The sequence below is a fragment of the Rhinatrema bivittatum genome, chromosome 6 (assembly GCF_901001135.1).
Source record: "Rhinatrema bivittatum chromosome 6, aRhiBiv1.1, whole genome shotgun sequence".
Classification (NCBI taxonomy): Eukaryota; Metazoa; Chordata; class Amphibia; order Gymnophiona; family Rhinatrematidae; genus Rhinatrema; species Rhinatrema bivittatum.
The window spans coordinates 207,243,909-207,270,834 of NC_042620.1; the positions used below are offsets into that span (position 1 = coordinate 207,243,909).

At 44.1% G+C, this 26,926-nt stretch overlaps 1 protein-coding gene across 1 annotated transcript in view; it reads left to right on the top strand.

Annotated features, from left to right (window-relative positions):
• Positions 1 to 3,483: 3,483 nt before the first annotated feature.
• The window catches only part of NDUFA10 (NADH:ubiquinone oxidoreductase subunit A10), a 126,886-nt gene continuing 103,443 nt past the window's right edge, over positions 3,484 to 26,926 (top strand). The window contains exons 1-2 of the mRNA XM_029606492.1: positions 3,484 to 3,620; positions 18,203 to 18,371. Coding sequence (XP_029462352.1) covers positions 3,567 to 3,620; positions 18,203 to 18,371 — 223 coding nt within the window. The 5' untranslated portion in view covers positions 3,484 to 3,566. The remainder of the gene's footprint in view (positions 3,621 to 18,202; positions 18,372 to 26,926) is intronic.

The window sequence follows — 26,926 nt, forward strand, 5'->3', positions numbered from 1 at the left end:
GAGCTAAAACATTCTAACTTATCCCTATCAATTAAAAAGCAGAATTAAAATACAAACAAAAAACAAACTTTGAAATGTTTGTATGCTAATGCCAGAAGTCTAAGAAGTAAGATGGGAGAATTAGAATGTATAGCAGTGAAAGATGACATAGACTTAATTGGCATCTCAGAGACATGGTGGAACGAGGATAACCAATGGGACAGTGCTATATCGGGGTACAAATTATATCGCAATGACAGAGAGGAGCACCCGGGAGGCAGTGTGGCGCTTTATGTCCGGGATGGCATAGAGTCCAACAGGATAAACATCCTGCATGAGACTAAATGCAAAATTGAATCTTTATGGGTAGAAATCCCTTGTGTGTCGGGGAAGACTATAGTGATAAGAGTATACTACCGTCCACCTGGTCAAGATGGTGAGACAGCAGTGAAATGCTAAGAGAAATTAGGGAAGCTAACCAAATTGGTAGTGCAGTAATAAGGGGAGACTTCAGTTAACCCAATATTGACTGGGTAAATGTATCATCGGGACACGATAGAGAGATAACGTTCCTAGATGGAATAAATGATAGCTTTATGGAGCAATTGGTTCAGGAACAGAGAGAGGGAGCAATTTTAGATCTAATTCTCAGTGGAGCACAGGACTTGGTGAGAGAGGTAACGGTGGTGGGGCCGCTTGGCATTTGAATTAATGACTGGAAGAGGAACAGTATGCAAATCCATGGCTCTCGTGCTAAACTTTCAAAAGGGAAACTTTGATAAAATGAGAAAAATTGTTGGAAAAAAACTGAAAGGAGCAGCTACAAAAGTAAAAAATGTGCAAGAGGCGTGGTCATTGTTAAAAAATACCATTCTAGAAGCACAGTCCAGATGTATTCTACACATTAAGAAAGGTGGAAAGAAGGCAAAACGATTACCGGCATGGTTAAAAGGGGAGGTGAAAGAAGCTATTTTAGACAAAAGATCTTCATTCAAAAATTGGAAGAAGGATCCAACAGAAGAAAATAGGATAATGCATAAACGTTGGCAAGTTAAATGTAAGACATTGATAAGACAGGCTAAGAGAGAATTTGAAAAGAAGTTGGCTGTAGAGGAAAAACTTTTTAAAATATATCCGAAGCAGAAAGCCTGTGAGGGAGTCAGTTGGACCATTAGATGATCGAGGGGTTAAAGGGGCACTTAGAGAAGATAAGGCCATCGCGGAAATTAATTGCCACTGCTTCAAAGGCCTGCTTAAGGATAGCCTGAATTCTCATATTCTGAGCATCTTTCAATGCCGCTCCTTCTGGAATGGTCGTCCGCTTGGTGACGGAATACACTAGCACATCCACTTTTGGGACATGCAACTGCTCTCTCGCCACCAGATCCAGGGGTTTTCACACCTTCCAAGGCTCTTCCCCCTTTAAAATTAGCTTCTGGAGAACCCCATTCAAGTTCAATCAACTCTTAAATAGTATCCATAACAGGGAAGAAACAAGATGCTGTACCCAAAGTAACCAGAATAGGATTTTTCAGTATCCGGTACACCCAGCATCTTCAATGTCTGAGAGATTAACACCGGCAACTCATCTCCATGAAAGAAGCACAACATTGTTCAAGGTTCTAACCCCGGAAGAATTTCCTATCTTCAGGGAGTAAGGATCTCCTTCCTCATCTGTGACATACAGGTCCCCATCAGTGTAACTCACAAGGCAGACACACCTTCCAACTTTTATTTGCAGCACCAGCTTTGCAGGATTCTGCGATCCTGAAACTTCAGGCTTGGCTGGCTCTGCCAAACATGCTTCTAGTCAGGACTGCAGTCCCTGAAAAATTCCACCCAAGAGAAGGCAGAAGGGTCGTTGGTCCGGTAACCTCCCCTGCTCATAAACTAATTAGGACAATCTCAAAACCAGGCGAAACTTCTGATGGGTCCCTCTCTATTTCCCTTCCTGCAACCTGCTGGGAAGGGCCGAGCTCAGCAAAATTAGTTGAAGACAACTCGCCCTAAGCCTCCAAGCAGTGTTGACAGAGATTAGAGGGAACCCCAGCTGCGATGCACAAATATGGCAAGCTGTGAAATCGCTTAGTCTTCTTTGCTACCTGTGCCATGAAAAAAAGGTTGTCCAGAGGCAGCATGCTCAACACCACAACTGCTGAACAACTGTGCATCCAATAGTTCATCTGTTGTCGGCAAGCCCAGACAGGTCACCCAAGCATTAGGAGATATATATATATTTTAAGCTACATTTTCTTGGTCTCTGATTACATCTCTTGGCATTTACTACTACTTAACATTGTACAACATACGAAGTGCTGTACAAACACACTAAAAAGACAGTCCCTTCTCAATAGAGCTTACAATGTAATAAGAAACATACAGGACAAGAAACTTGGGGTTTTCAAAAAGCAAGACAATGGTTAAAAAACAAAAGAAAGAAAAAAAAGTTAATTAATGAGACTAAAGACAGACAATCAGGCCTAAGATTTAAAAACAGCTTCAAAAAGGTGAGTCTTTATAGATAGGATTTAAACATGGCAAGAGAGAATGATGCACCAGTAAGCACACGGCATAGCAAGGTGAAAAGCAAGCACAGAGTACAAACTAGTCGTTTTGTATGAACACTTCTATTAATAATGCTGTTTTTGTAGTTTTCTCCTTTACCATTATGTCTGATTTTGCAGCATCAAGTTTTTTTTTATTGATTGGTCTGGGAATAAATAATCACGCTATGATTTACACGAAGAACGCAAATAAGAAAAAAATGACTAACTATAAACACAAGGCAAAAAATTGGTAGCAGGAGATAGGGTGGAGCTTAGCTAACCTGCATGCATGCCTGCTCCCCCCCGAAAAAAGGTAACAAACGGACGTGATCAGGGCAAGTAGCGTTCTTTTTTCTTTCTGAAACGAACACTTAAAAACTCTAAAGCAGTTAAGAAATAAACTCCGAAACATGTTATAAACCTCTAAAACCCAAAAGTTCTGCTTATACACAACCCGTAGGTCTGCTACCCAACACTAACATCCCCATTTCCCCAAGTATGTAAACATTCATATCCAGGTCATGCGGTCAGCAGCATTTACACCACTATACACTAAAATCACCGCCACCTTAACAAAGCGATTTGGATGAACACAACTACTCCAGGTGAGCCGTGTGGAGAGAACATACAAACGCTAGAGGAAGTAACGTCCTTTACGGAGCGACGCATACTCGGAAGAAGACCCTCCTGCCGCTCTTCCATCTTTAGAGGAGACCTTCCCGGAGCCTGAGGACACCTAAAAAAAATAATTCCAGCCTTATCACCATCTTATGTAAGGGAATATTTGCCCCTTCTACTCACGCCCTTTCCCTCCCGTTTCTGATTTGGTGATCTCAAGTTCAGTTTCAGAAATGTTTTGAGGGGTTGATGTGAAGGTAAATTTGGAGATTTGCAGTTTGATGCTGGTCCACTTTTATCTAGCTCAGGCGCAACTTAGACAAACACGTTCAGTTTGACGTCACTCGGCACACGACAGAACAGAAAAGGCCCCCAGCGACATTGGGCTTCTGCTGTCCTATTTAATGAGACTGAGGTCGAGAGATGTCCTGCTTTCGCAGAGTTCTGTTACAGCGTTTGCCGGTCATAGGATTAGCTGTAAGAGGCGGGGAAGAGGGTGTGTGACGGTAGGGAGTATTGAGAGGAGGCGGAAGGGAGTGGAGTTTGAGTGACAGTGTAGGCGATGCTGAAGAAGGGGTTTTTTTTGGGTAGAGTTTAATGTAGGTCTGTGGGTACTGCCTTTCTTAGTGCTGGTGTCGCATCAGTGCTGCTCGGATGTTTATTCATGAGCCGTTTTCTAGATCAGAGCATAACATATCAGAACTGATCTAAGCAAAATAAGATAACATCCTAACCAAAATATTTCCCCAAAATCTTATACTATAAATGAGATGTAGTAACAATTAAGATGAAATATAAATTAAAGTGTATGTGGTATTTTAAAGTGGATTATGTTCAGGTATTGTAGGTATTTACTTGTCCCCAGGGGGCTCGCAGTCGCAGTTTGATAGGCTGATGCAGTAAGATGCGTTCAGTCCACTACACCTTTCTTCCTGCTTGAACGAGCAGTTTATGGGCGCAAAACTTACTGCCGGTGTAGCAAGCAGTTTTGTAGGAAGAAAATGAGTTCCTAAACGGGAGTACTACTTAGCGCGCTCGCATGGAAATCCCATGCAAATGAGGGCATTAAGCAGTTCTCCCCGATATAGAGAGACTGCAGCTGGCCCACGTACCTTTTTTAGCATTGGAAACTTAACTCCTGGGATCAGGGTTGGAGTTAAGTTTCCAATGCTATGAAAAAAATAAAAGGGTAAAAAAAAAAAGTCACTAGCTCTCTGGGTAAGTGCACACAGCCATTGCCACTAAACCAGATAATTGTTGACTTAGCCAGTTAACTAGCGATGGTTGCTTGCGCTTACCAGGATAAGTACAAATTAGCTGGTTATGTGGCAGTGGGAAGCAGCTGTCAGCCAGATAATTCAGTACTTATCCGGCTATCTCACATGGTTTGTTGCTATTTAGTTTGATTATATATTTATGTGGGTAAATGGTAGCTACTTACATGATAGTGGCAGCCTGTGAGGATTGCCTCCACTCCCTTCCTGTGTTAAAATGTGTATTTGGCCTGTGCTGAATGCACATTTAAAATTTTAGGTGCATCTGGAGTTTAAAAAAAAAAAAGTGTGCTGAAAACGAGTGCACAATTTAATGCCCAGATTACTGTATCAGTTTATGAATTTGTACCTGAGGCAATGGAGGTGTGAAATGACTTGCCCAAGAGTGCAAGGAGTGGCAGTAGCAGGGGTAGTTCTATCAAGAGGCAGGGTGAGGGGATAGCCTCAGGTGGCAGAATTTTGAAACAGCAAAAACTGCCTCTCCAAAACACCTCTATTGCAGCCGTCGCCTACCTTACCTCCAGAGTCAAACATTGGATCAAGCAGGGGTAAACCAAACCCCTGCCCGATCCGCTCAGTGGTAACACATCCCTAACCCTGGGCAGCAGGAGTCATATTTATCCCAATGTCACTTCCTGCTGCCAGGGGGCCAGTCTCGCAGCTTTTACCGCCAGACTGGCCCCTGGCAGCAGGAGATGATGTTGGGATAAACGAGACTCCTGCTGCAGCCCACCCCACAACTGGTGGCATAAGAGAGGGGAAGGATACGGTTGCTGACAGCGGACCCCCATCTTATTGGTGGCTGAAAAAAAAGCCTAGGCCCTTTGAGTGTCTGTGTGCGGGTGGGTGACTGCCTGGGTAGATGGATGACTACATGTGTGTGTGTAGGAGGGGATGAATGTGTGGGAGTGTGTGTTTCTATAAGAGAAAGTGCCTGTGCATGTGTGAGAGTACCTGTAGGTATGTGTGTGTGAGAGAGGTTAAAGTTTGTTCACCCTCCTCCAATACTCAACAATCTCAGGAGGACTGGAAATCTAAAGTTCCAGGTATGGTGACTAGGCCTCTTTTTTTTTTTTTTAACTCCTTGTTAAAATTATTGGATGTGATGTATCTGCTGTTTTGAAATATTTTATTAGTGCTTGGTAATATTTTAAACATTTTTATACATGTTTTTAATTGGCTAAATTTATCAGCTGATTTGACATTTTTATTGGTATGTTTAATGTTTTATATTTCTTGATTGTGTTTTCATTGTTTACAGAGTTTGGCTTCTTGTGATTTCCAGTTCAGTTTTTGTCTGCACATTTCAAATTATATTTTATGATCTCTTTATTCTGTATTTGGTGAGAGTCTGCTTGTGTAACTGAGACTTTAGGTATTCTGCTAGCATTTACTTTCTGTGTAGAGATTTACAATCACCTGGCTTTAAACTGTTTTCCTAAAAGGAGGTGTATTGGTGTTTAGGGCCTGATGTAATATTTGCAGTATGGCTTTTCATAGGTTGAGAGCTAGCAGTTATGATATGGAAAGCTTATTATATTGGAATTATAGTTCAGTTTATTCCTGGCTTTCTGTGGGACAAGTCCACTTTACCATAGGCCTAATATCATATGGAATCCAGTAAACTGCCTTGATTACTATAAGAAATGTAGTTTATTAAGTCTAGTAAATTATTATTATTGAAAATGTGTTGTTTGTTTGTTTTTTTTGCTAGGTATGCCTATATAATATATATTGTGATATTTTTACTTTGAATGTCTATTTTCCATATGCAATCTGCCTTTTTAGATTGGGGAAGTTAATACATTTTAAAGTGGAAAAGAATGCATAAGTTTTAATTATGTGGGGAGGGAAGGGGAAATGAAAGGCTGTAAGGTTTGTCTAAGGCATCTAATACCCTTATATCAGTCCTAAGAGAGAATGTGTCTCACACACAGACTCCCACCATTCACCAACCTCTCACAGCCTCAGGGGGCAGATCCTGGAGAAGAGTGGGAGGCAGGCACTAGGGAATGGAGGAGTCCTATTTCTAGACCCAGGGGGCCTTTGGCTGCTCCGCCCCATTAAACATTTCTCCGGCACCCCCTAGTGCGAATGCTGAAGATTGAGAACAAAAAAATAACAGACCCAAAAACTGAGTGGTTAGAGTAGTGGGCTGCAAACAATGGAAGCCAGGGTTCAAATCCTATTGCCATTCCTTGTGACCTTGGGCAAGTCACCCTACATTGCCTTCCCCCTGCCCTGGCCCTCTGTGATTTCACCTGCACCGGGCCATGGGGGGGCGGAGAGGGTGCCATTTCATTCTTTGCCAGGTAGCAGATTGTCTTAAGCCAGCCCTGGGCAATAGGCTTTTAACCCTGGCTTCTCTGGTTCACATCCTTCTGCTCTACTCCTAAGCTACTCCTATAGTAGACTCAGCATCAGTAGCACAGGATCCATTTAATGTCTGGGTACTTGCCAGATACTTGTACCTGGATTGGTCATTGTTGGAAACAGGAGGCTGGGCTTGATGGATTCTCTGTCTGACCCAGTAAAGATAACTTATGTTCTTATGTATGTATTTATCCAAATGTTTACCAAACTGTTCCTCAAAGCCCATTCAGTCTGGATTTCAGGCTATCAATAATAAAGTCTATTTACATATGTTGAATTCTGAAGCCATATACATTGGGCCACATCAGCCTGCCAGTATTCTTTTTTTTTATTATTTATACTTTATTAATTTTCAAAATTAGACAGTATTTAAATTTGTCAATATAAAAGTATTGATTAATACATTTAACCAACCAAGGTTACAGTCATGAATGAGGTATAAATCAATATTATATTGAGTATCAATGTCCTAGTTGGTAAATTGAAAAGAAGAAAAAAAATGCACAAAGTATAAAATTCTTAAGACCCTTATACAATGTAATTAGGGGAGAGATCCAATTCAACTTAAAGGAGCTCAGATGGCGCCGGGGAGGAAGCTCTCTCTCGATTGTATTCACTATTTCTGTTTCTTTTGGCGATTTTCCTCTAAAAACAATGCCACACACTAAAAGAAAAGGAAAACTGACAAAAACTGTTTCTTCGTTGCCTGGAACGCAACAGAAACATAGAAATGACGGCAGAAGAAGACCAAATGGCCCATCCAGTCTGCCCAGCAAGCTTCACACATTTTTTTCTCTCATACTTATCTGTTTCTCTTAGCTCTTGGTTCTATTTCCCTTCCACCCCCACCTTTAATGTAGAGAGCAGTGATGGAGCTGCATCCAAGTGAAATATCTAGCTTGATTAGTTAGGGGTAGTAGCCGCCGCAATAAGCAAGCTACACCCATGCTTATTTGTTTTACCCAGACTATGTTATACAGCCCTTATCGGTAGTTTTTCTTCTCCCCTGCCAATAAGCAAGCTTCTCCCCTGCCAATAAGCAAGCTACACCCATGCTTATTTGTTTTACCCAGACTATGTTATACAGCCCTTATTGGTTGTTTTTCTTCTCCCCTGCCGTTGAAGCAGGGAGCTATGCTGGATATGCGTGAAGTATCAGTTTTCTTTTTTTCTCCCCTGCCGTTGAAGCAGAGAGCTATGCTGGATATGCATGAAGTATCAGTCTTCTCCCATGCTGTTGAAGCAGAGAGCCATGCTGGATATGCATCGAAAGTGAAGTATGAGGCACATTTGGTTTGGTGTAGTAACCGCCGTAACAAGCCAGCTACTCCCCGCTTTGTGAGTGCGAACCCTCTTTTCTTCTCCCCTGCCTTTGAAGCAGAGAGCTCTGCTGGATGTGTGAAGTATCAGTTTTTCTTCTCCCCTGCCGTTGAAGCAGAGAACTATGCTGTATATGCATTGAAAGTGAAGTATCAGGCTTATTTGATTTGGGGTAGTAACCGCCGTAACAAGCCAGCTACTCCCCTCTTTGTGAGTGTGAATCCTTTTTTCCACATTTCCTCTTGCTGTTGAAGCTTAGAGCGATGTTGGAGTCACAGTAAGCATGTGTATGTTTATTTAATAAGGGTATTGTCTCCAGGCAGTAGCCATCATTCTGGCGAGTCACCCACTCTTCATTGGCGGCCTCTTGACTTTATGGATCCACAGTGTTTATCCCACGCCCCTTTGAAGTCCTTCATAGTTCTGGTCTTCACCACATCCTCCGGAAGGGCATTCCAGGCATCCACCACCCTCTCCGTGAAGAAATACTTCCTGACATTGGTTCTGAATCTTCCTCCCTGGAGCTTCAAATCGTGACCCCTGGTTCTGCTGATTTTTTTCCTACGGAAAAGGTTTGTTGTTGTCTTTGGATCATTAACACCTTTCAAGTATCTGAAAGTCTGTATCATATCACCTCTGCTCCTCCTTTCCTCCAGGGTGTACATATTTAGATTCTTCAATCTCTCCTCGTACGTCATCCGATGAAGATCCTCCACCTTCCTGGTCGCCCTTCTCTGTACCGCCTCCATCATGTCTTTGTCTTTTTGAAGATACGGTCTTCAGAACTGAACACAGTACTCCAGGTGAGGCCTCACCAAGGACCTGTACAAGGGAATAATCACTTCCCTTTTCTTACTCGATATTCCTCTCTCTATGCAGCCCAGCATTCTTCTGGCTTTAGCTATCGCCTTGTCACATTGTTTCGCCGACTTCAGATCATTAGACACTATCACCCCAAGGTCCCTCTCCTGCTCCGTGCACATCAGCCTTTCCCCCCCCCATCGAATACAGTTCATTCGGATTTCCACTGCCCCATATGCATGACTTTGCACTTCTTGGCATTGAATCTCAGCTGCCATATCTTCGACCACTCTTCCAGTTTCCTTAGATCTCGTCTCATTCTCTCCACTCCTTCCGGCTTGTCCACTCTGTTGCAGATCTTAGTGTCATCCGCAAAAAGACAAACCTTACCTTCTATCCCGTCCGCAATGTCGCTCACAAAGATATTGAACAGGACCGGTCCCAACACCGATCCTTGCGCTACACCACTTAAAACCGCTCTCTCTTCAGAGAAGGTTCCATTTACCATCACACATTGTCTTCTGTCCGTCAACCAATTTGCAATCCAGGTCACCACCTCGGCACTCACTCCTAAGCTTCTCGTTTTATTCACCAGTCTCCTGTGAGGAACCGTATCAAAAGCTTTGCTGAAATCCAAGTATATGATATTCGAGTGCTCTTCCTTGATCCAATTCCTTGGTTACCCAGTCAAAAAAGTCAATCAGATTTGTCTGACAGGATCTTCCTCTGGTGAATCCATGCTGCCTCTGGTCCATCAATTCTCCCGACTGTAGATAGTTCACTATTCTCTCTTTCAACAGTGACTCCATTACTTTTCCCACCACCGAAGTGAGGCTAACCGGTCTGTAGTTACCAGCCTCCTCTCTGTTCCCACTCTTGTGAAGCGAGACCACCACCGCTCTTCTCCAATCACTCGGCACCATTCCCGTTTCTAGGGATCTATTGAACAGGTCGCACAGCGGTCCCGCCAGCACATCTCTGAGCTCCCTCAGTATCCTTGGATGAATCCCATCAGGCCCCATGGCTTTGTCCACTTTCAGATTCTTTAGCTCTTCCCATACATTATCTACTGTAAATGGATTTTCCTCTGTTCCGCTTCCCTCCAGTTTCTTGTTGTGTAGAGATGGTCCTTCTCCAGGGTCTTCTTTAGTGAACACAGAGCTGAAGTATTCGTTTAATATTTCTGCCATTTCTTCGTCTCTCTCCACACATTGATCATTTCCACCTTTCAATTTCACTATACCACTTTGGACTTTTCTCTTTTCGCTGATGTATCTGAAAAATGTTTTGTCACCATATTTTATCTCCTTGGCAATCCTCTCTTCCGTTTGACTTTTTGCCAACTTGATTAATTTCTTAGTCTCCCTCAGTTGAATCAGATATTCTTCTTTGTGCTCCTCCCTTTGGGATCTTTTGTATTTCTTGTATGCAGTTCTTTTAGCTTTAATTTTGTCAGCCACCTCCTTTGAGAACCAGATAGGTTTCATTTTTCTTTTGCTTTTCTTTACATTTCTAACATATAGAGCAGTTGCCTTGGCGATTGCTCCTTTTAGATTGGTCCACTGCTGATCCACATCTCTCTCATTTTCCCATCCATTTAGTTCTTCCTCTAGGTACTTCCCCATTTCCTCAAAGTCTGTGTTTTTGAACTGTAAAACTCTGGTCTTTGTGCTTCTTTTCCATATTCTTTTAGTGATATTAAACCATACCGTTTGATGATCACTGGTGCTGAGGTGGGCGCCCACCTTGACATCAGAGACGATATCTCCATTATTGAGCACTAAGTCGAGAATAGTTCCTTCTCTTGTGGGTTCCAATACCATTTGTTTGAACAAAGATACTTGCATGGCATCCACTATTGCTCTACTGTTTTTAGATTCTGCAGATGGGATTTTCCAGTCTACATTTGGCATATTAAAGTCTCCAACGATCACCACTTCCCCTTTCTTACCTATCTTATGGATGTCTTCAACCAGATCTCTGTCCAGCTCTTCCTTTTGGTTTGGAGGCCTGTAAACCACTCCAATATAAATGGATGCTCCATCATCTGTTTTTAGGTCGACCCATAGTGCTTCTTCCTTGCCCCAACTTCCTTGCAGCTCAGATGCTTGGATATTATTTCTGACATAAAGAGCCACACCTCCCCCTTTTCTATCCACTCTGTCCTTCCTTAACAAGTTATAGCCTGGTATTGCCGTATCCCAATCATGAGATTCTGTGAACCATGTCTCTGTGATAGCAACGATGTCCAGTTCTGCCTCTGTCATTAGGGCCTGCAGATCTGGGATTTTATTTCCCAAACTATGAGCATTTGTAGTCATAGCTTTCCAGGTACTCGGAGGTATAGAGAGTTTCTTCGCAGCTGAACCCAGAAGGACCCCGGCAGGAGACGCCGGCATGGGAGCTAATGTCTGCGTCTATAGCTTCATTGACATCTTTGAGTCTGGGGGCGCTGATTACCCCCTCCCTGCCCTCTCCAGCAGATGGTGGACGTGTATCTCCCCACTGGGGATTGCTTCGGGTTGTTTGGAAGGAGAAATTTGAATTAAGGAAAAGAGAGCCCCGCTCTCCTGTGGTGATTCCAAAAGGTCCCTCCCCCATTTGAGAATTCCTGAGTTGATTTCTGTGGTCCCTCAGAGGTGCACCTTGGTCCATTAGCTGAGTTTCCCGGTGTGGACTTAGCTGCTCGTTCAGCTGAAAGGCACATGAGTGCAGGAGGCAGAGCGTGGCGGTGACGGCAGATGCCCTCTCCCACCACAGCCAGAGACCATCTCTGTCCCAGGAATACTCCGTTCGCCTCCAGCTCCCAGAGAAAGTGCAGAACCAGCTCCAATGGTGGCAACAAAAAGACCATTTAAGCAAGGGAGTAAGGCTATCTCCACCAACCTGGGTCTTGCTCACCATGGATGTGAGCCTACGAGGGTAGGGACCCCACTGCCAGGAACTGACGGCCCAGGGACAATGGAACAAGGAAGAGTCGGGGTGGAACATAAACCGACTGGAAGCCCGGGCGGTCAGACTAGCCTGCCTACGGTTCCGTCACAGACTCCAGGGCAAATCGGTCAGAGTTATGTCGGACAACGCCACAACAGTTGCCTACATCAACCGCCAGGGGGGGACCAGAAGCCAACAGGTGTCCCTGGAAATAGATTCCCTAATGGCGTGGGCGGAAGCAAACCTACAGGGGATCTCAGCCGCCACATCGCGGGAAAAGACATCACCACTGTGGACTACCTCAGCAGAGAAAGTCTAGACCTAGGGGAATGGAAGCCTTCCAGTTGATAGTAAACCGCTGGAGAACCCCAGCCATGGATCTCCTGGCAACCCAGTCCAACGCTCAAGTTCCCAACTTTTTCAGTTGCAGACGAGAACCACAATCCCAAGGGATCGATGCCCTCGTCCAGACCTGGCCACAGGAAGACTTGCTTATACGCCTTTCCCCCCCCATGGCCACTACTGGGTGGTATCATCCGCAAAATAGAGCACTACAGGGGACTAGTACTTCTAGTGGCCCCGGACTGGCCAAGAAGGCTGTGGTATGCAGACATGCGAAGACTCATGACGGGGAGCCCTCTCCCTCTACCTCCACATAGGGATCTGCTCCAGCAAGGCCCGATCCTACACGACGACCCAACTCTGTTCTCTCTTACGGTCTGGCCATTGAGAGGACACGCCTGAAGAAAAGCGGATACTCGAGGGCGGTGATTGACACCCTGCTTCGAGCACGCAAGTTCTCCACATCGCTAACCTACATATGAATATGGAGAATATTCGAAGCCTGGTGCGAAGACCACGACACCCTTCCGTGGACAGCCAAAATTCCCACGATCCTGGAATTCCTGCAGGACGGCTTACAGAAGGGATTGTCCCTAGACTCCATCAAGGTTCAGGTGGCCGCGTTGGCATGCTTCGGAACCAAAGTGGAAGGCATTAGCCTAACATCTCATCCGGACGTTTCCCACTTCCTGAGAAGAGGTCAAGCAGCCACCTTAACGGCAGAATCCTAGTCAGATACCTGGAAAGGTCGGAACCCGTACGAAAGACGGACCACCTATTCGACCTTCACAGCAGGAAGAAACAAGGAGAAGCAGCCTCGCGGGTAACCATAGCCCGCTGGATCAAAGAAGTAATCAAGGCGGCCTACGTAGAGGCAGGCAAGCCTCCACCGCTACAAGTCAAGGCCCATTCCAGTAGAGCCCAGGCAGTGTCCTGGGCGGAAACAAACTGGCTAAAAGACAGGAAACAGATTAGGATTAAATGGACAATTTTCTAGGTGGAGGAGAGTGGGCAGTGGAGTGCCTCAGGGATCTGTATTGGGACCTGTGCTTTTCAATATATTTACAAATGATCTGGAAAGAAATAAGACGAGTGAGGTAATCTAATTTGCAGATGATACAAAATTATTCAGAGTAGTTAAATCACAAGTGGATTGTGATAAATTGCAAGAAGACCTTGTGAGACTAGAAAATTGGGCATTCAAATGGCAGATGAAATTTAATGTGGATAAGTGCAAGGTGATGCATATAAGGAAAAATAACCCATGCTATAGTTACACAATGGTAGGTTCCATATTAGGCGCTACCGCCCAAGAAAGAGATCTAGGCATCATAGTGGATAACACATTGAAATCGTCGGTTCAGTATGCTGCGGCAGTCAAAAAAGCAAACAATGTTGAGAATTATTAGAAAGGGATTGGTGAATAAAATGTAAAATGTCATAATGCCTCTGTATCGCTCCATGGTGAGACCGCACCTTGAATACTGTGTACAATTCTGGTCACCGCATCTCAAAAAAGATATAGTTGTGATGGAGAAGCTACAGAGAAGGGCGACCAAAATGATAAAGGGGATGAAACAGCTCCCTTATGTGGAAAGACTAAAGAGGTTAGGACTGTTCAGCTTGGAGAAGAGACAGCTGAGGAGGATATGATAGAGATGTTTAAAATCATGAGAGGTCCAGAATGGGTAAATGTAAATCGGTTATTTACTCTTTTGGATAATACAAGGACCAGTGGGCACTCCATGAAGTTAGCATGTGGCACATTTAAAACTAATTGGAGAAAGTTCTTTTACACTCAACGCACAATTAAACTCTGGAATTTGTTGCCAGGGGATGTGGTTAGTGCAGTTAGTGTAGCTGGGTTTAAAAAAGGATTGGATAAGTTCTTGGAGGAGATGTCCATTACCTACTATTAATTAAGCTGACTTAGAAAATAGCCAGTGCTATTACTAGCAACAGTGACATGGGATAGACTTGGTTTTTGGGTGCTTGCCAGGTTCTTGTGGCCTGGATTGGCCACTGCTGGAGACGGGATGCTGGGCTTGATGGACCCTTGGTCTGACCCAGTATGGCATGTTCTTTTGTTCTTAACTCAGCTGTAATCCTAACAGATTGAGCTTGGCTGTTGCCAAACGTACTTTATCCAGCTAGCTAGCCTCCAAATCAGACTGTCAGGGCTCACCGAGTAAGAGCCATAGATATCTGTTCCTCACGTAAGAGCTGTTCTTTTGAAGATGTGTAAAGGTGCAGTTTGGTTATTAGTTCACACCTTTACATCCCACTGCTGTCAGAACAATCTATCCAGAAGTGACAGTAATTTTGGGCAAGCAGTTTTGCACAGCCTGTTCACCCAGTAGTCTACTGTTCACAGGGAAATCAATTACCTATTGAGTTTGTGCTTGTAATGCTCAGGGGCCTCAGAACGCATTAAGGACACCTCCCAGATATCTTGTGCCAGAATACCTTAAGACAGGGAATTCTAGGTACAGGATATCTCCTATGAGTGAGAGATATAAGGTAGGCTGAGAGAGAGCAGAGGGAGGCCCTGGGACTCCAGGAAAAGCCAACTTCTTAATATAGTTGACCTGTTTTGATGTTTTCCTATGAATGTGGCTGTTTTGCTGCACTGTAAAATAAAGCATTTAAAAGAGGGAAAATCCTTGACTGCTTATCTCTGTGCCACATATGGTTGCAGTAATGGGATTTTCTGTGCTAGGCAGAAATCCTCATCTCAAGACAGAAAAGTGTTTAGTGCTTTCTTAAAGACGACTGTTTTATAGAAAACTCGAGATAGGGGATGTACAGAGCAGTGCTCAAGAGAAGTTTGGTTTTATTTTGTTTTTAATTTGGGGTCTCACTGAAACAGCCGTTGAGATGGATATTGTCCGTGCAACGGTATATAAAACTGTTTAAATAAATAAATAAACAGCCTGAGTTTATAGTAAGCCAAAGGGAGTAGCCCTGCCTGGATAGTCAGGAGACCAGTATGTTAGCCTTAGGAAATTAAAATAATTTAAAAAAAAAAAAAAAAGTCTATCCCTGCACATCTGAACCAGCAGATTGTTTTATTGCCTGCTTTAAAAGAAAGGAAAGACTGAACAGGGTGGGACCCTCTGAAAACAGACTAGTATGGCACAGTTGATTATAGATCCTTCCAGAGGAGCAGGTGCAGTTGCAGGCTGATCTGGAAGCCCAGGGGGATTACTATTAATGCCGCCTCAAGGAACTGAAAACCTTGCAGGAAGGTACAGCCAGGAAATGGGGTTCTGTAATAAGCTGGGATTTCACAATGTGCTTAGACAGTTCCTATGATACCAAAGTTTAGGTCTGGGAGAAGACACGGAAGCTCTTCTGGTGAACTTTGAGCGGACTACCTGAATGGCCAGACGCCATGTTAACTACCTGCTGACTGGCAATAGCCAAGCTGCATATCAGTTTGCAAACCTGGTCGGAAGGGCTAGTTATATGGACGTGAAGGTGACCCTACTGGAGAGAGGGCCAACTAGACTCTGAAGGCATATCTGCTATGCTTCCAGAAATGGATCCTGCACGCTGGAGAAAGCCCCAGAAATCTTTTTCATCGTCTTATAGACCTTGAATGGAAAAGGCTACAACCAGATGGGAAGTCTGGCTGTGGAGTCACCAACATAGTCTTGCTTGAACCATTCATAGGAGGCCTACAACCAGCCATGCAGCGGTAGGTATGCCAGCATGCCAAGCTTACCCTGGATTCTGCCATAGAGATGGCTGAAGCCTTCTGTTAAGCCCAGTTTGCAACAGACTATCCGGTTGATCGGTTGAGGGTAGAGGGATACCCTGTCCTGACGTCCAATCATAACAGAGTAAAGTGACCCAACAACCATCCTCGGCACAGGATGTTCCCACCTTGGTATTCAGGGGACAATCAGCAGGCTCCTTGCCTTGTTTCAATTGTGGCAGGTGAGGGCATTTGACCAAAGACTTTTGGTACTGAGGAGGATAGGCCATGGATGTTGGCCTAGTTGTACAGCCTACATGAGAGACTAAAGAGAGAGAACCCTTAAGTGAGAAGTGACGTCGAAGGAGAAAAGGAGCTAGGGAAGCACCTGTCCACCTGAGTAATGTCTGTCTTTGAAGTGTATACCCTTAGATTTGGATTGTGTATACCTGTGTTTGTAGCTCATCCTTTGTCTGTGAGTGTACACTGTTGTGGTCTAGTGATTCACACAGGGAATGATGGTATATAAAACACTCATAAATAAAATAATGAAGGTTGGGACCCTTTTTCCTTTTGTGCCCTCTGTGTTGGGACTGGACATGAAGAAGACTGTTGCCCCTATTATATGAAGGAAGGGGAGAAACTCATGGAGGGGACAACAAGGTTAAAGTGGAGAAGGTCTCTCTCGGAATGCTACCACTGTAAGACTACGGACCATATGGATGAGGAGTGCCTATGGCTGGAAGATCTCGAATGGAAGCACTAAGTAGCAGAGCAAAGCAAGAGACAGCACGATCAGCCAAAGGAAGAGAAGAATGAGCCCCTTGGTGAGTGCGTTTGAGCTCAGTCCAAAGGAGCATGTTGACAAGGATGGGCCCCCACCTTGAGAATGAAGAATGGGAACATGAGTGGGCCCATACCTTTGTGAAGCTGCAACCTGTTGGATGGTCCACATCTAGGACTGGCAGACTTCATGATTCCAGTCAAATTGAATGAAGTCCCCACCCCAGTGTCGATAGATTAGCAATGTGGCAAGACAATCATTTGGAAGTTGAAAGGGTGGGTATCAACTATAAGAAGGCGGCAATCCTTGCATGTGTACATGGGGACCAACAACAGTATCTCACCTGTCAAGTGGTACTGATAACTACTGCAGGGCAGCCCATATGGAGGTCAGAAAACTGTCTCAACTCCCATTCCCAGTAAGTAGTAATAGATCAGGACTGCCCACAGTTTGAGGCACTCTGGGACCACCTGAGGACTAGCCCAAACAAAGCAGACTTTAGACTTTGAAAGAACCAACGAAGAAGTCCCAACCTAGTCCAGGATATTAGGACTATGGAGAATGGGACTCCACAGGGGAGGACTGAAAAGCTTACCGGAATGAGGCATTTTCTCACCCCAGGGAGGTAGTCCTAGCACAGACAGATGCTTAATCCAGTAAGGTTGAGCTGAGGGGAAGGGTATGTAACAGAGTGTATATGCCAAGGGACCTCAGAATACCTTAAGGACTGGTCCCAGCTATCTGGTCCTGGAACATCTTAAGATAGGGAATTCTGGGTGAGGGATATAAGGTAGACAGAGAGAGAGCGCGAGCAAAGGGAGGCCCCCAGGTCTCCAGGGGAAGCCAGCTTAATATAGCTGACCTATGTGAGTAAAAAGGGAAAGGTAGCCCCTCGAATAGCTGACCTGTTTTGTTTTGTGAACTGGCAGTGTGGATGTTTTGCTGTACTGTAAAATAAGAGGAAAAAACCTTGATTGCTCATTTCTGTGCCACAGTGCTCCAGTATGCAACCCTCAGCTTTGGTCTCCCCATGTGTCATGGCTAATTCAGCATGATTGTCGATAGGGAAAGCGAGTTTACTTACCATAAAAAGGGTTCTCCATAGATAGGGTTAGCCATGCTTAATACCCACCCACCACTCTGAGAGTAGACTACCTAGCTAAAGCTAAGCTCTACAGTCAACTGAAGGGTTCACGAGGCAGTGCACACGTGGGAACTCTGAATAATCACTAGTAAAACTTTACTGGGCTAGAAAGAGAGATCTGTTTGGCACTGTTGGATGTCATTGCCACTTGTCATGTCTAATTCATGCTTCTGTCTTCAGAAAACCCTGTGCTTTCTCTCTTCAGTTTGAGGAGGTCAGGCCGCTTAGACCTGACCTATACTGTGTAAAGCTGCCGGAGGAGGGAAAAGTGCAGAATAATGGCACAATAAAGATAAATTGAAGGAAATCTTCATTATGTGCAGCTTTTATTGCAGGGATCTGTCAGTGCCTTCTGTCATTTGCTGTTTATGCTTTTCTCTCTCTCAGCGATGGATCCACATGAGCTCTCAGCAGCAGTTGCGTTATGGTTGGTGGGCTTATGTACTGGGAGAGAGTTCTTTGAAGAAATTCACTGACTATAGCAAGATCATCACTGTGGATGGGAACCTGGCTTCTGGAAAAGGCCAGCTTGCTCAGCAGTTAGCGAAAAAACTAGGTATGTGGTGTTCTTACAACTGCAGTTTTGTCTAGGCAAGTCACTTCATCTCCTTGTGTTTCTTTGTAATTGAATAATAGGATTCCCGTCACCTTTTGGAATTAAGTACTAAATGATAGAGGTATATTGAGAGGTTATTGATTCCAGTGGTGGATGCAAGTACATTTCAGATGTTCTATAAATGTAAAGTTTAAGGTGAATAACTGTGTTACAAACTGTGGGGTCGATGCAGTATCAAGGCTGAAAAATCATGCGTCCAAACTGGGCGCATGTTTTTTCAATACACACACATCCCTCTCTCCTGGGCACCCAATGCAATAGGCAAATGAGCTGCCACGCTAAAAAGAACACGCTAGGGATAAATTGTGCATCCCTAGCGCGTCCATTGCATCGGGCACCCAGGAGATGTGGCTGTGAGCTGGTTAGGAAAACATACCATAAATTGAGCATCCATTTTCCTAACCTGATCATCATCAAGACTTTTTTTTTTCCCCTGATGCTGCTTTCTGTGGTTCCTCCTACTTAGTATCGTGCTGATATTAAGTAGGAGGAACCACAGAAAAGCAGTATTTTCTTCTCTTTTGTGGAAGCTTGGAGCACCTTAAGACTTAATGCCAGCTCCAGGGCTAGCGTTAATTTTTGGGAGTAAAAACATGTGCCTTGGGTGCATGATAATTTTTTGCATACGGGGTAAAACCTAATAGCCTCATTTACATGGCATTTACATGGAATGAGCGCTATTAACTACGCACTGGTTTGGATGCGCGTTTTGGATGCGCTAATCGCATTATTACATGGTGAGATATTGTAGCGCGGCCAACTGTGTGGCAAGATGTGCGCTACACTGAGCACACTGGATTGCATCAGCCTAATTTTTGATCCTGAGGTTTTATTTTTCTGGCATACTGTAGTGTGCATAATTTTGCATATAGTCTTCCCATTACTAAGGAATTCAAATAACTGTAGGTGATCATAAATGAGTTTTAGTAAGCGTAATTAAATAAAGACAGACCTTTCTGTTCACCCTTGTGGTTAATATAGAAATGGTTTGGATTCTCACCATCACGGTAAAACAGACAAGGGTAATCAATCCTACACCATTAAATTATCATTATTCACAAAAAATCAAAAAACGGTGTTCTTTTGAAACTTTAATATACATTACAATCAGTAATTTTTTCAACACATAACATTAAAACCCCACCCAAATATTGCACAGCCCAATATTACACAACCCAACTAGGACAGTTTCAATGAACAAAAAAGTAGTCTTCAGGGGACCCACCCAATTAAAAGTACCGTATACCAAAACAAACCCAAAACATACAAAATAGCCCCACATTCAATACAACATAAAATACCAATACATAATATCACAAAAAATGTTGGCGCTAAATACAATATCTTTTATCTTGTATATTTCACAAAGCTGTAAATCCTAAATACAATATCACATTGTTTTGATGCATTCATATAGTACCTAAAAACAAACACACAATAATTGATTAGAAAACCCCTGTTACTCAAAACGTATTCAATACAATATTTAAATAAGACACATGAATAACCTCTTATAACCCCCACAGTTACAATGTAAACTTACCCAAATGTCTTCACTAACTCTTCTTGCCACCTTATAAACAGATCATAATCTAAAACGCCAAAAAATATATACACAATTGACCGCACAACCATCTTATATATAAATTATACGGCTTCACATTTTTATTGCAATCTTCAACCCTACCCACTACACATTTATATTGTACTTCCACACGGATCATCACAGCTAAATATCAAAGATGTTACACTCAAATAGTTTCGCTGAAAGATCTTCTCCATCAACTTCCAAAACCATAGTTCTATCACGAAAACGCCAACACATGCGTATAAAGAACTTTTTTACTGCATACGCAGTCTCCTAATCTAACTGCACATCTATTTAAATGTTCACACAGAATTCACAAATCTTTCTACAAAATAAAAAGAACTCTAATAACCCATCATCTCATCATTCAAAAATTCTCACCAAAATCAATGTAAACTTACCTACCGTAACTCCAAAGATTTCGAACCATACTCTAAAACAAATTCACCCAAAGCAGGCTAACGCATGCTTACAACCGCACTTAGTTCCATATCCTCCCGCAATGTCTTACCTTAAATACATCACTCAAAGACCCGCTTCAAATTTAGATCCTCCAATGAGAGACGTATGGCTAATTCACTGATGACAATACTTGTCAATCTAGCAGAAGAAACTGATTTGTTAGATATTCTCAACAAATCTATAAAAACACCTTCCATTCAATGTCAACATTCATTCCATCTGTTTCCATGGTATTCCAATTAAAAATAAATCTTTGTTGCTTCCTAATCAAACACTTTTTTCAGATCAACATGTTCAATTATACAGAATCTTAAATCCTCCAAACAATGATCCATTAATTGCCAATGTTTAATCCAAACCAGACATCCCAACTGTTGCACTATATTGCTGCTATCTACTGTAAAGTCCTGGAGCGTATGATTGTACACTGCATAGTTTCAGGCCGATTCAATAAGAAGCGCGGGAGAACAGGTGCCCTGTGTTGAACGCCCGCTCTCTCAACATGCGCCCAGCCACCTCTCCTGGGTGCATGATCCTGTATTTAAATGAGGGGCCGCGTAAAAAGGAGGCACTAGGATGATAGCGCGTCCCTAGCGCCTCCTTATTAGTGGCACCCAGGAGAGGTGACTTATCAGCGGGTTCAGGAAACAGACACTCAATTTTACACGTGTCTGTTTTCCAAACCCGCTGACAGCCATAGGTTAGGAAAACAGATGCCAGTAAAATTGATCGTCCGTTCACATATTTTTTTTTTACATTTTTGGTTACTTCGACTTAATATCACTAGGATATTAAGTCTGAGGGTGTACAGAAAAGCAGTTTTCTGCTTTTCTGTACACTTTTTCTGGCTGCTCAGAAATTAACGCCTGCCCTTGGGATTGGCCGCACACTTTACTTTTAGTATCCTGGGTGAATAACTAATAGCCTCATCAATATGCATTTGCATGTGATGAGCGCTATTAATTTCCAGGGGGGTTGGCCACGCGTTTTCGACACGCTAAACCCCTTACAGTATAAGGGTAGTACACTCGTTGAAAACGTGCGTTCATGCACATGTTAAACAGTGCGCTCAGCCGAGCGCACTTTACAGTATCGGCCAGTTTAAGAGGTGAAAACAATCCAGAGTATTGCTCAGAGGGTTTCGGACAAGGTCTAAATACTTGTGACTAAGTACTTGTGCTGATACCATTCGCTGAAAATGGATTTAAAAGAACCTTACAACAGGGACTGTGTTTTCCTTAATCTCATAGCAGCGTACCATAACGTTTGGCATACCGATCTGAATATAAAAGTAAGAGCCCTGCCAGCTTGAATGAATGATTTTCAAATTTCTTCTCCACGACAGATTAATTTTTAATTATAAACTGCCTATCCAATAAAGACTGTAAGCAAAATTATGTAACACATAACAAATACAAATATCATAAAACTGCACAAATACAAGCAATAAGCATAGTTCTGCAAACTATCAATAATAAACCAAAGGATGAAAAATAAGCATCGTTGAAAGCATCTTTAAAAGGCCACAGAATTAGTACATAACTAAACATTATTTAAAGCAGAAGTAACCAAGCTTTATATAGTTTAGGAAAACTTAAATAATTCTCCGTGAACATCTGGATGGTAGTCCTCATACATGGGTGACATTGGATGGAGCCCAGCATGGAACTTTGATATCAAAGAATCTAGAACTTTCAAAAAGACCCTACTGAGCATTTGCAGCTGTAATCATCACCCTGCCCCCTAGGCAGTGTCCCTCAATCTCTTTTTTTTTTTTTTCCTGCGGAGCTGTGTGGTCGCGGGAGCCGTGTATGTCACGGTATTCAGCTTTGCTCTCTCCATACAGCTTTTGTAAGTGATTTTTTTTCTAGAGCTGCAGCTGTTTCTTTCATTTACTGTAGTTTTATTTCTTTTCCTTTTTCTTCTTTTCTCTGTCTGCCAGCTGCATGGCGGGCCTTAGTCACTGTGCAGTCTGGCAGAGTCTATTTCTATTCCTTAAAAAGGAAAAAAAAAAATACTGCATCGGAGTTTAGTATCTGGGTCCTCTCCTTGCTCTGTCTGTTTTTGTACCTTTTGTCAAGTGCTGGCAGGACTGATTGAATGCAGTCCATGGGTGATCTGTGTAGGCCGCTGAGCCTGGGGACTCGCCTGAGTTATACCTGGGCAGGAGTTCATGTCGTTTCCTGATCAGTCGGCATTGATGGAGATTCAGACAGTGCAGAGATCAAGGACCACGCTGTTCCTGTGGGGGAAAAAGCTCATCCTCCCTATATTCAAAGGAACTAGTCTCCACGGGCAGGAACCCTGGATGACGTAGCCTCTCCTCCTGCTTGCCGGTGATGGCATGCAGACTCCTTGCGAGAAAGAGTGAGAAGGAGCTCGGGCAAGCAGCTTGCTGCTGCACCTTCGGTGCCATGCCCAGTAATTGTTGCTTGTGCAAATCTGTGACCAGCACACTGTTGATCTGACACATCAATGTCAGGATTGCATTGAGAACCAGGACTGCTAATGAGTGCCATGGTCACCCTTAATGCCGTTGAGGTGCCAGGGCACCTTCGATGCCATTAGAGTGCATAACTGCCCTCGATGCCATAAGGGCCTTCTGTGCCATAGGCATTTGTGGATGTGGAGTCTTAATGCTCGGAGTCACTGAGCGCCTTGGGCTTGATGAAGTGGAGTAGCGGCACCGACCTTTAATGTATCGATGTGCCATCCTTACCGTTGAGGTGTGTGAGTGGCCACCCCGGATGCCGTTGAGGTACATAGCCTCAATGCCACAACCACCCTCTGGGCCTTTGCAGTGTGTGGCCTTGATGCCATCAAGGTGCAGGGCCGCCATGGAGGCCATCGGGAATGATGATCAACAATGCTTTTTTTGCTGCTCTTGACAATGTCGAGCACCACCAATGAAGCGCTAGGATCGCCATTGAGCGTCCTGGTCATCCCCGAGGCCATCGACCACCGGGGATCTTGAGAGCCCTTGAGTGCCACTGAAGCCCTCAAGTGACGGATTTCGGCCTTAAACCGGGGTCGCCATTTACTCATGGCATCCAAGTGCAGTGGTCTGGTGCCCTCTATGCTCTTTGGTGGTGTCCCGAAGGGGCATTATGTTGTCCCATCACTTGCCTATGGCTTTCGGGCACCATGGATGCTGATGATCTTGGGGGGGGGGGGGCCCTGAGCCGCTGGAATTAGGGGGGGCATTGGAGGCCCTGCCTGGATTCGTGCACCTTTGGTTTTAATGCATGCTAGCAAAGCTATTGTCAGCCATAGCTGCTGGCGAGGGATGCCATCGATCTCGCAGCAAAGACGTCCTTGGATGGATCCTACCTCCTTATTCTTCTAGATCTATCCGCTGCCTTTGATATGGTAAAACACACCATACTTATAGACCAACTAGCCAACATAGGTATCAAAGGCTCAGCTCTCAGCTGGTTTCAGTCCTTCCTAAGCAACAGATTCTATAAAGTCAGTATAAACAACAAGGAATCGCTTCCAGTTCTTTCAGATCAAGGAGTCCCTCAAGGATCTTCACTCTCACCCACCCTCTTCAATATCTATCTCCTCCCTCTTTGCCACCTGCTCTCAAACCTCAAGCTTATCCATTACCTCTACGCAGATGACATCCAAATCCTTATCCTGATTTCAGAATCCCTTCAAAAAACGATCAGCTACTGGAATGACTGTCTACAGCCAATTAAAGACTTACTCTCAAGCCTCAATTTAGTATTGAATGACAACAAAACCGAAATGCTCATTATCTCCCAAGATCCCCTCACCATCTCTTCAAGCTCCTCTCAACCAAACTCAATTAGCAAGTTCTCACCAGACGTCAGGGATCTTGGAGCCTGGCTAGACAACAATCTAAACCTAAAAAAGTTTGTAAACAATACCGCAAAGGACTGCTTTTACAAACTTCAAGTCCTCAGAAAGCTAAAACCCCTCCTTCACTTCTCTGACTTCCGGCTAGTACTTCAATCCATCATACTATCTAAGCTCGATTATTGCAACTCCCTCCTTCTCGGTCTACCCTCAAATACCATCAAACCCTTACAAATGGTTCAAAACGCCGCTGCCAGAATATTTACAAACTCTAATAAAAGAGATCACATCACTCCAATCCTTCGTAACCTACATTGGCTTCCTATTAACCACAGGATCCTCTATAAAGTGCTCACAATTATTCACAAAGCAACATACAATCTTGCTCCGATCATGTTAAGCACCCAACTCCAACCTCATACTTCATCCAGACCAATTAGAAGCGCATACAAAGGCACATTGCAAGCCCCACAGGTAAAATCATCACTGAGCAAAAGAGCACTATCTTCAGGAGGCCCCCACCAATGGAACGCGCTCCCCCCAGATCTAAGACTAGAACCAAGTCATCAGGAGTTCAAAAAAAAGCTAAAAACATGGCTTTTCCGTCAAGCCTTCCCAGACATCTAATGCTACCTAATCGAGTCTTTTAACCCAAATCATGGGTTATCTCACTGTTTTTTGCTATTAAGATTTTTTCAACTGTACCTTAATTTTTGAGCTCTTTCATCTTTTGTATTTATACTGTATTCACACTTCATTTACTCTATCCCTTTTATATTTATTTTCTATATAATATTTATTACTCTATTACTATGTTTAATTGGTTATCTATTCTATTTGTTCCATCATTATTGTTAGTGTTCTATTGTTACCTGTTTTATTGTTCAATTGTTCTATGTAAAGCCCCCTACTCTTTTTGGGCATTTAAAAGTTGTATGTAAACCGGATTGATTTGTAGTTCCTACAAGAACTTCGGTCTATAAAAATTAAAAATAAATAAATAAAAATAAATAAATAAGTGAGCCGAGGGGAACAGTTGATAGCGCTAGCAGTCATTGGTTCTTCTGGGTAAAAATGGGGCATGTCTGGGCTGCAGAGCCTCTGCCTGCAGGTGCCCCTGGTATTCTTGGTACCACCGGTCCATCGATGCCTTTGGGCATTGGGGTCTCTATTGGTGCTGCTGGCCTGTTGAAGTCCAAGGGCGCCTGTGGTGCTGGGGATGGAGCTATATACCATCGAACTGATCAAATTTCGTTCAAACGCTGGTGAAGCCCTGTGTAAAGCGTCGTTTTATGCCATTGATGCGATCCATCGGTGAGCATGAAAGCGCTATGGCCCTACAGACGCCGTCACCACTGTGGGCACCAGTGGTTGTGGTTGGATGCCGCAGGAAACGACTGTAGAGCTCCATGGGTACTATTGATCGCCATGGACTTCGCTGTTGTCGTTCCATGAGGAAAACTGTGGTGTGCTATTCCCGATGCAGTTCAAGGGCTTTGTCCAGCCTCTTGGAGCGTTAGCAAGTACTGGAGGGGGTGACGTCATAGAATGCCACCCACCACCATACCATACCCAGAGCCCCCAGTGGTACTAGGGATGCCGTCATCACACTGTTTCTATGCACTCCACTGGGAGTTACTGCGACAGTGGAGTGCAGGATGCGCGGTTGGATTCAGCAAAAGCATCTATTCCAAGCACCTCAGGCGATGGCAGGTGGCATTCTCCCTGTCTGCGCAGGTCTCAGCCATGTCAGTGTTCTGCCGTCACTTCAGTTCTGTGCCACAAAGTTCTGGGGAGCATTGTCAAGGAAGGCGTCATCACACACTTTGAGATTTGCCTTTTGGCAGCATGCAGCCACAGACTCTAGTAAGTGGTGTTCGGTCCTTGCTGTGCCATGGGATTCTACCCACAAGTACGGTGAGTGAGGTCATAAGTGTGCCACTATCCATAGGATGGGGTAACACTGAGTACTGGTCAATGTGCTTTTACAGCAGAGGGCTCCATTCTCCAGTGGCCCCCTACTGTATTGGGTATGTGTGTGTTTCCCTTGTGGTGAGTACACCAGGTTGTGCACTGCAGCCACAGGACTGACCTAGGACGGCGTTCCTGGTCGAATCCCAAGGGGAGTAGACACTAGGAGGGTAGTGTCGGGGTCTTCTCCTTCCTTAGAAGAGGAATATGTCTTTTGACTCCTTCCATGTCAAAAATCCCCTTTGTGGGGAATCCCCTGGGGCTCTGTCCGTGGCAGGCTTATCACTAAATGGGAGTCTCGATTCTTTGAATCTGTGCATCTCCTTGTAGGCCAGGGCCAGGGGACGGCAGCAGCAGTCATCTGACCATTTTTGCTGGGGCCTCTTCGATGATTACTGTGGTGAACTTCCCCTTCTGAGGATGGCTCCCACTGGCAGACTGTTCGCTTCTGAATCTCAGCGATCAGTGATCTTGTCTCAACTCGAGTTGACAGATTTTTCAGGATCAGGAGGCTTCAATTCCTGTTTTGCTTTCCTGTCCCTTCAGGAAGGGGGGATTCGACTGGGTTCCAGGGCAACTCTTAAGTATCTCCCTTGGACGCCTGGTTGTCCAGCCTTGTAAGGGGTGACCCTCTTTCTCCGATTCCCAGGGA